The 10,102-nt window shown below is 35.8% G+C and overlaps 1 protein-coding gene across 2 annotated transcripts; it reads right to left on the reverse strand.

Moving 5' to 3' along the window:
- Nucleotides 1–312: 312 nt before the first annotated feature.
- LOC126792927 (uncharacterized) lies at nt 313–9,495 on the reverse strand. Of its 2 annotated transcripts, XM_050519443.1 has the most exons (24): nt 8,774–9,495; nt 8,565–8,689; nt 8,373–8,467; nt 8,061–8,288; nt 7,778–7,877; nt 7,523–7,574; nt 6,975–7,040; nt 6,392–6,546; nt 6,004–6,077; nt 5,703–5,897; nt 5,569–5,607; nt 5,330–5,437; nt 4,803–4,892; nt 4,544–4,619; nt 3,991–4,087; nt 3,841–3,910; nt 3,570–3,746; nt 3,369–3,491; nt 2,920–3,003; nt 2,095–2,279; nt 1,780–1,918; nt 1,652–1,711; nt 1,446–1,517; nt 313–1,109 (listed from the first exon to the last, which is right to left on the reverse strand). In XM_050519443.1, the coding sequence occupies exons 1-24, from the start codon at nt 9,223–9,225 to the stop codon at nt 1,002–1,004; spliced, it is 2,970 nt and encodes a 989-aa protein (XP_050375400.1). In that variant the 5' UTR covers nt 9,226–9,495; the 3' UTR covers nt 313–1,001. The 2 variants fall into 2 exon arrangements, with proteins under 2 accessions (XP_050375400.1, XP_050375401.1); XM_050519444.1 differs by lacking the exon at nt 6,975–7,040 and having other exon boundaries at nt 8,774–9,494.
- Between the last annotated feature and the right edge of the window lie 607 nt (nt 9,496–10,102).

Consider the following 10,102-nt stretch of genomic DNA (forward strand, 5'->3'; position numbering starts at 1 on the left):
GGTGGAGTTTACGCCACATGTATTGATCATTTGTAGTCAATGCGTTGTGCTCTTATTGTCCTGCAACCAAGATTTTTATTTTTTTTAGAGGTTTTTGTTTTGCTTGGCAAAGTTTTACTGAAGCAACATTATTACACTATGTCACATTAGATCACGATATAATGGAGAGTGTTGTAGGAGAATCATCTCCTAAATATTAGAAATTCTTGATGTGTCTTAACTTAATTAATATAGTCTAGCTAGTTGAAGAATAATGTTTTATTTTAAATTCATCGGAATCTTTGATTTAATGTCTATATATAAGGCTCCATGTAATAAAATTACGTTCATTCTCTCGAATTCATTCTATTGTTTCATCGACTAAATATTATCTAAGATTACATTCAAATATTTAGACCCTTGGATCTGATTGATTTCTTTTCTAGAAATTGAAAGATTACATTCAGATTCAACTATACCTAAAGTCCTAAACTCCCACATGGCCGTAAGACTCAATTCAATCCTTGAAAAACCAGCTCAGCTTAAAGATCGAACATCCACCTCCTCTTTGTCATTGCAATTCACAAACTCTTCCTCTAAAAATCTAATTCCCCATATATTTAGAGACCAAATCCGCCATTGATCGATACGCTGAAGATAGCAACCCGGGTCGCTGAAGTACCGTGATTGGGTACACTCGATCGGAAACGGAGTTCACAGGGAGGAGCAGCATTTCCAGCAACACTGGACGAAACACGGGAATGTTCTCACCAATGCTAGTAAGTAAATCAACAAAGTAACACAGTTGGGCAGTATTCTAAGGTTTTCCTAAAGCCAGCAAAGGCAGTATTCTATCAGTTTCTTTTCCCTCCAAATTAAAAGAAATTCAAGAATGGAAGTCGCTCCAAGCTGGGCTCCTTCAATTTTTGATAAAGAGAGGACACAAAAAGTTGGGCCTCTCCTTTTTGATTCTCGGTAAGATATATTTCTATAACAATCAGGTTAACCTTGTAAAAGCAGTTTCAAAAACCAAATGGTGATTTTCTTCTGCTTCCACCTTCACCGTATTGCTCATTCCATTTTCTAAGCTCATTCATACTCGCAGCATCATACGATACAGATGGTCCAACCTACAAAACCAAGTCCCAAATAAATAGACATTTCAGTATTGCATATTGCCCGCACAATACCAGGACTATGCCACATGGACAAGGTAAATTCACCGCAGAATGTATAAAACAATTAACATACAATTCGCAGAGAGATATTTATTCAAAAAACCATATAACAGCTCCATAATAATTTCCAAAAATGATTAGACTCATATCCAAATCAAATAGCAATAAATTGTAGGGTACAAAGTATGCAGGATGCCGTACAACGTTGTCTTCTGTTATCATTGATAAAAATGACACGTACTAAACTTGAAGTAATAACAAAAGCCTGTAACTTGAAGAGTTTCTTACCTTGGCTTTTGATTGTATAAAGTCATCTAAACTAAGTGGCCTCAACGCTGCAGATAAATCTTTTTTGCTGTCCTGTAAAGATTTTGATAGATCGCAATATTAGAACCATTGAAATTAGTATTCAAGATAGCATTCTAAAGGCTGTCCAATAATAAATTAACGGAAACACCTAGCCTTTGCCTAATCCCCACTGAAAATATTTGTACCTTGATTTCTTCTTCTAATAGTTCTTGGACAGGCCTATAAGCAGCAGCAATACAGAGATTCTGCAAAACATTATCGTAAGTATTCAATACACAACAAATAATCTCCAAGTTTAATGGCAGTCTATTACCTTCAAATCACTGCCAGAGTATCCCTCAGTTGCTTCTGAAAGCTTCTCAAATGGGAAACCAGGTTCTAGATTCTCTTGAGCAAGAAATATACTCAAAATCTTCTTACGATTTTCAACATCTGGTAAATCAACATATATCCTACCAAGAGACAAATGTAAAGCTTTACAAAAAAAAAGAAAAAAAAAAGAGACAAATGTAAAGGATTTGCAATATGCATAAGAAAAGAAAACAAAGCATTATACATGAACAAGAATTACTAACCTAAGAACTAATGAGATTCGAAAAAACCATCTTAAAAAATATATATATCAGACCTTCTTGGTAAGCGACGAATAACAGCATCATCAAGGTCAAATGGCCGATTTGTGGCACCGAGAATAAGAATTCTCTGACTGTCTTTGGATCGCAATCCATCCCAAGCTGCCATAAACTCATTTCTCATTCTTCTAGTTGCCTCATGCTCAAAAGAACCACCACGAGCGCCAAGCAAACTATCAACCTACAATAACAGAGAACGTAGAAGATAAGCAAGGTTGAAATTTTGTAGCTTAAACACACACAAAAAACAAAACAAAACAGAATATTATCCATTCCTTTCTAAACAAAATACTTGGATCTGAATTCTTCCCACCCTGAGTGTTTATACGAATTATATATATATATATAATATATATATAAACTGGTTACATAGGATGAGCTGCAAGGCACATTATAAAATTGGTTCCACGCAAGAAGCTTGAAATGTACCATCTATTAATCTGTTTTTGCCAAAACACGCCAGAAGTTTTGGTACCACATTTGACAAAACTATAAAGGTTTCTAAAGATAACACAGAAGTGTATTCCACAACCATTGTCAATAGATTAATAAAAGTAGGGTTTTATGGCAAAGCTCTAGTCAGCAAACAGATGGAAATAGCCTTTAGCACAATATCATTTACTTCTTACCATAGTATGTATACTTTTGCTGTCCACCTCGACTAAGAATCTAAATAAAAATTAACATATAAAGGTATCCCTAAACCATTTTACAGATCAAGTGCACACATCACATCTAAATTATAACAAGAAAACAGTCATTTGTATATCATAAAAAATTTCACAATTTAGAATAGTTCATAAGAAAAAAAAGAAGATCACCTCATCAACAAAAATAATGACGGGAGCAAGCTTGCTGGCAAACGAGAAGAGAGCTTTGGTCAGCTTTTCAGCATCTCCAAACCACTGTGACAATAAAAGTTGCAGATATGTGAATATCTATCAAGAAAAAAAAGGAGCTTATAATTTTCTAGCAACTTCGATATAAAATCATCCCACTTCCATCTAATCAATATTCATGATCTTGGACAGGTCCAAATATCAGTAATAATTACGAAGGAAATGTCTGTAATTTAGAAAAGGTCAGGAGTCCCTTATCTTAGTTTGTCAGTCAGAGAGGCATTTTACAGAAAAATGAACACACACAGAGAGAAAGAATATCATGCCACAAGCAACTGATCACGAAAAGGCACAGTTTTTTTTATTTCTATTTTTTTTAATTTTATGAAAAAATAATAAACTATCACGATGTAGAATGCCAGAAAGCATACCTTTGATGTAAGCGTTGAACCGGTAATGCTGATAAAGTTAGCCCCAGCTTCTGTTGCAAGTGCCTTGGCAAGCAGGGTCTTCCCAGTTCCAGGAGGACCAAAAAGTAATATCCCTTTGCATGGCTGACCAGAGGCATTACATCATCAGATATTTATTTATTCGTAAAAAAAACAACCAAGAGATATAGTTAATATCATTACCCGCAGCAAATTTCCATGAGAGAAAAGCTCTGGTCTTCTCATTGGTAGAATGACTAGTTCATTCAACGCCTTCTTCACCTCCTCCAGAGCACCTACATCATCAAACCTGACACCAATTTCACCAGGAGGTACAACTGCTGATACAAAGTTACTCTCATATTCATCCTTTGCAAGGTTCTGCAAAAGTTTGTATAAGTTAAAGGTTAGATATAACTATATAAGAGTTGAAAACATCAATTTCATTTAACTTGAGTATAAAAGGCAGACATGCCTTCAAATTTTGAGAAGGTTTCCGAGACAAGTTTTCTTGCTCCTTCAAACGTGAGATTGCTACTTCAAGACTTTACAGAAGAAACAACAGTGAGCACTGTTAGGTGACATAAAGCGGGAAATTACAATATACAACATATGATACAAGTACCTTTCACGAGGCAGCTGCAGTCTGTCACCTTTAATGGAAGGAACAAGACAAGATGACAAGTAGTGGCTTTTAGCCCAGCCAACTACCTTCTCAGCTTCTGCAGGAAATACAAGTCGAATAAATTAATACTACATCAAATATATAACTAAGCTTTGATAAGCATTATGTATCATATCCATCTACCACCCTAGCTACAAGCCCTGTACTACAGGATAGATTCAATCATGTCCATCATTATAGATTCAATCAAGTCCATCATTGTAGATTTCAATTATAGTTGCACGTGTATCAGTGATAACAAATTAAGATTATTTTGACAAAGTTGACTGGCCCTGCAACTCCAGCATATATAATGATGTGATTCCTAGATTAATTCACCGCCTATAAGTTACATTCAAGATTTTATTTCACATTTATATCTGTATTTATATCTCCCTAGATATCAAACTTCATCCTACTCCCTGATCTTTATATTTCTCATGGAAAGGTGCCACCATCTATCATAAAAAAACAAAAAAAAACAGAAGTAAAGTTAAATAGGTCAGTTTCTTACTTCGCTTTGTCAAGATCACACCATCTGTATCTACTTGCAAAAGGTCTGCACATGATAGCTGATGTTCCTCGAGAACCTGAAATGCAGAAGTTCAGAAACTATTCCAACAGGTGAGACATTCAAGGCAATGCCTCCACCCCTGCCTCAGAGACTAGTAGTATGATTCATTGATTCCAAAGAAGATATAGTATATAACACAAGAAACTTAAACTATAAATTACCACTGATGTAGCAGATAAATTTCAGCAGTAGAATTTACCTTGTGTAATTCATTCAAATTACTCCTCGACATCACAATTTTCCCGTCTTCTTCAATCTGTTTATTGAATGTTTGAAGTACCTCTTCTTCCTGCAAAAGTAAAGTCTTAAAATTAAAATAAGATGTGAAACTACCAATAACAGAGACTTAAATGTGTATGCACATTGCTCTACGTCTGAAGTACTAATGCATGATTGTAAAAAATTGGTCTAATCATCACAGTGCCAAGAAAAACTAGGACTAAAAATCCACCAAGTATAACACTTCACGTTCAATCTTATACACAAAGCTATATCCAACATGAAACATAGCCTCAAGTATAACACAATCACTATAAACCAGTAAAGTCTAAGAAATGTTCATTTCAAAAAATAAAAGTATCAGACATGTTAAGAACAGAAAGATGATTGATGTGTGATCAAAGGCTCTTGAGAACACGAGAAAAGTCGGTATGAGCAATAATCACATGAAAAAGCTTTGAAATTCAGGCATTGTAGTAGGAGGAAGTACAAAACTTCAGCATTTACCTTTGGGGGCTGTATGCAGAATACATTTGAGAATAGCTTATATATTTCATCATCATCTGATCTCTTTGTTGCCTTTAGCCCCTCAGTAAGACGCTTAAGAGAAACAGGCTGGAAACAGAAACAATGGCACAACCGCACAACAACATTATATTGAGGATATATCAATAAGGACAAATTTGGCATCAATCACTATGTGTTTGTCTAATTTTTTCTGCTCCTAAGTAATAGAGAGAAATTACCAGCTTTGCAAGACGCCCAAAATTTGGTAGTATCATCGTCTGTTACAAAAATAAATTGCAGAGGAAAAGATAAGTAAAATGGTGTTCACCTTGCAATACAACTTACAATTGCAAAAATAATTCCCAACACTTACAAATTTCTCTTTCTCCTTTGACTCGGATTCAGATATGTTCTGCCCACAGATTAAAACAACAGGACCTGATAATCGGTCAAAAATTTCTTGCACCTTATTGACAAACTCCTTCCTTTTTGACTTGGGAGCTGCCCTAGACAACCATTGAGAAGAGTCTGGAAAATAGACGATAAGAGGTTGCTTGACATGCAATACCTGCAAGCAATGAACATTCAGATTATTCTATACAGATGAATGGCCTTAAGCATTAGAATACAAATACAAACATCCATTTGAATATTTTAATGTGATACTACCATACCTCACGTAGGGCCTCCATTGCAACAATGTAACAATCCTCAATCTGAGTGTCACCAACAAGCTCGACATGATTGGCTGTATGTAAAGAGAAATAAATCACTACCAGGATTACAATGATTGAACATCTTAGACTGATATATCATACTAAAAATAAATTTAATTGTATAGTGACATGCCATACAATTTGGCTAAATTCTTAATGTCATTATCAGAGGTATCCCTCATTACTATAAGAATTAATTGATGAAACACACTATGAACGACAATATAAAGAGCACATGCTTGAGGAAAATACAGAAGAAACCAGCGAGGAAATCTCCACAGATTAGACATCAAAATTAAGGAAGGTGACAAAAAATTTAAAATTCTTCATCCATATTGAACATTACCATGTATCCAATAAACTGGTGGATTTGCAGGCTGGTCTTCTTCTTTCTCCTCTTTCTCCACATCACTTCCTGGGTTATCATTTATATCCAATATTACAGCAATTTGATCTCCGCTAACCTCAAATACCTCCCCCCGTTGACCATTTGGTAAAGGCCTGCATAGATTTTATATAATTACAAACATTAGCAAATACACAAAATGTAATCATTAACAATGTGACTGAAACCATTGGGAATAATTTCTCATAGCAGCTGGAATTTATGGAACTTCATGCATGGTGCAGCGAAGAAAAGTTTCCAATTTTGGACAGAACTCAAGCAACTATAGGCCGGACAAAAGCAGTACACATGCAACAGTTTTGGAATTAGAATTATCTAAACAGAGTAATTGGCCAACTGAATGGTGAAACATTGGACTAAGATAAGACTTTAGAGCATGCCTAATCCCCTAACTTGGGTCTTAAAGATAAAAGGGAAAAAAGGAACCAAAAAACAGCTACAAGGTTTAGGGACATCTAAGATTTTCATTTTTATTCTTTTACAGTATTTTGATCGCTTGTACGTAAACAACTCACCAACCCACCTGCCACGGAAAATGGTATACGCTTTCCTTGGACCATCGGATGTTGATATTTTCCCCAATATGACCCTGTATTGCATTATAATGTCAGGTGACAGACGAAGTCAGAGTTGTTATGGGGGATGAGATCATGTTAAAATCTAGTGTTCTCCTGGCAATTCCTAACATAACTGAAATCCTCATCGATCAAAATGACTGATTCACTTTAAAACCCTGACTGTTCTTAAATGGATACGTGGAGGGGCCTCACTGATTATTGGGTTGGGGGGAGAGTGTTAGAGAATCATCAGGCACATATAATGTCTTTACCAGAAAACAGACAAATAAACAAGCCATTCATGAAAGAAAAAATACGGATATTATCATACACATATGTTTCACTGACCAAAAATGGATAGAAAGCCACATTCATGATTTAAAAGATAAACCTTATTTCAGAGCTTTCAATATTCTAAATTATCGCTGTGATCGATTATAAGGCAAACTATAGAAAGCTATAAAATCAAATTATCACAGAAAGAAACTTGCAGGTGCAAGATATAATTGACAACCTGTTATCAGCCTCAATACGTAAAGTAGGCCCAACATACTTCACCCGATCACCTGAAAAATAATGAGAAAGAAAGAAACTTATCAATAAGAAGGTTTGCCTAATAGATAACGAGAGTTGAAAGAGTACACATGTTGAACACTAGAACATGTACACACATAGGAATAAGAAATATAGCCTTCTATATCTTTTAAAACGTAGAAATTGCAAACCATACAGCCTGCAAAGTAAAATTGATGAGAATGTCAATATGAACCTTTCTTCAGTGGTTGTTTAGACTCTTTTGATTTATCGGTCGGATCAGCAGCTTCTGACTTTGAGTCCTCAGATTCAACATTATTTTCCCCAGATACCATCTGCCGGTACAAATACATAAAATCAGACAACTAAACAAGATTATGACTAGTGCTTGAAGTACTCCAACAATTGATATATTCAATCAAGTCCATAATACTCCAACATGTAGTATTTAAGTCTCAATGATATATTAAGGTGGAAAATTTGAACAAACACACTTCTGGGCTAAAAAAAAACTATACCTTAGAACATTGTTCAAGAGGAACAAGCTTTTTGAGGGCTGCTTCAGCCTTTGCATGTAGATCAACTTCATCTTTATCACTACAATCTGATTTTGCATCATTACTACTAGTCCAGTCTTCTTCATTACTAGCATCATTCTCATCATCAATATCTGACTCTGAAGCACACTCCTCCACACCATCATCTTCATCTGATTCAGACTCGGTTGGACCATCATCACCAAAATCCTGCTCCAAACGTAAAGTTCACTATTAAAAATCGTGCTTACTGAGTAGAATATATATTCAAGACTCCAATTAATTAAATCTTACGTAAGGAGCGAGAACACTGCTGTCCAGAACGAGTAAGGGAACTTGAAGATCTCGCGCTAGAGCTCTAACTAATCTTTCACAGTAAAGCTCAGTGCCTATAGATGATGATGATGATATAAAGCAGATAATCAAGGCATTGTCAGAGATACACGGGCAATGTAATTATCAAATTTTGCAGGACCTGTGACCAACCTGGAGCACTCTGAAGCAGTATTCTCCCACTTGAAGATGTCAACCGAGCGCCATAAGTAGAAGTACACTTGTTGTGTTTCAAATGAGCAGCGGCGCATTCCATCAAAAGATTTTTGGTTGGTTCACTATAGGAGGAACGAATATTTATAAATCTTGTGCCAAGTAATCAGAAAGAGAAGAACCATTAATGAAAAACTAAAAAAAATTACTCGATGTAGTAAGGAAATGTCTCCCATGAAACAGTTATATTCTCCCACGGAACAACTCTCCGTAGAAAGTCATTCTTGAACTTCTCTCGTCTTGTCAAGAAAGGTAGTTCTTTCTTCTTACTCTCAAAGGTAAGCTTGCGACTATTAAGCCAATCCTTTTGATCTTGCTCCCCAAGTATGGCGTGTCGATTCTTTTCTTTATCAAAGTTAGCACCAGGTAACTGTTTACCCTCATTTGTATCGCCTTCTGAGCTGAAGAAGCGTAACTGACTACCCGACGCGACTAGGAGACCATTGAAACTATTAGCAGAAGCAACACTTGGCAATGAGGATGAATCTAGGAGACGATTTCTAATGAAGCTAGCATGACTAACGTGACTTTGCTCTATTGAATTGGACAGCTGACGCATCCATTTCTGATTTCTGCAATTAATTCTCCTTGCATACATCATCACCTCTTACTCCGTAACTTGAGTCTGCAACAAGCCAGGATTCAGGATCAGTTTGCTCCTGATTTGTCTCAGTGTTGCCGGAAACGCTGCGAACTCCGTTTCCGATCGCGGTACTTCAGCGACCCGGGTCGCTATCTTCAGCGTATCGATCAATGGCGGATCAAATCAGAGGCGGGTCTCTAAATATAATGGGGGAAGTTTGTGAGAATTCCAAACTGTTTTCCAAGGAATGAATTGAATTACGGCCGTGTGGGAGTTTAGGACTTTAGGTATATATAGTTGAATCTGAATGTAATCTTTCAGTTTCTAGATAGGAAACATCCGATCCAAGGGTCTATATATCTCAGATAATATTTAGTTTGTTTGTTTGATTTACCTATATATCCTCCATGTTATATTAGTCTCCTAGTATATAATAAGGGATAGTTTCGTAAAATCATTCCCTTCAGAATTCCTCGTCGCCAATGAATTTGTTGTTTGATAAGGAATAGATTTGTATCTAAAGTGATAGAACAGTCCACGGTTTCAGCTTAGTTGGGTATTGAGGCATTTCATCGTGCTTTTATTGTGCGTAAAGTAAACACGAATTTATACCGGTTCTAGACTTCTAATGGAGTTACCCTACATATAAACTGATCAAAATTGCATTCCAACAACATCTATAAAGTGCAAACTTATTTTGGTACATTATAAAACAGTCTTTTGTTTATACTGGGCAATAAACTTACTAATCAATATTTAGGATAGTCTAATTACTATCATTATCACCAAATTGTAATTGTTTCTCTCATTGGAGTCTACATTGGAGGTGTCAAAAACTGAAAATAAAACAAGAAAGACCGAATTTTCAATAATCATAAAACAACCCACTAGTTTA

This window comes from Argentina anserina, chromosome 4 (assembly GCF_933775445.1).
Source record: "Argentina anserina chromosome 4, drPotAnse1.1, whole genome shotgun sequence".
Classification (NCBI taxonomy): domain Eukaryota; kingdom Viridiplantae; phylum Streptophyta; class Magnoliopsida; order Rosales; family Rosaceae; genus Argentina; species Argentina anserina.

Excerpts from the sequence above, each read along its gene's own strand:
- LOC126792927 (XM_050519443.1), bottom strand. The coding sequence starts at position 9,225 with ATGATGTATGCAAGGAGAATTAATTGCAGAAATCAGAAATGGATGCGT. Across the intron at positions 6,078-6,391 it reads ACCAGTTTATTGGATACATG|CCAATCATGTCGAGCTTGTT; the intron begins GTAATGTTCAAT and ends CTTTACATACAG. Across the intron at positions 3,911-3,990 it reads CTGCAGCTGCCTCGTGAAAG|TCTTGAAGTAGCAATCTCAC; the intron begins GTACTTGTATCA and ends TCTTCTGTAAAG.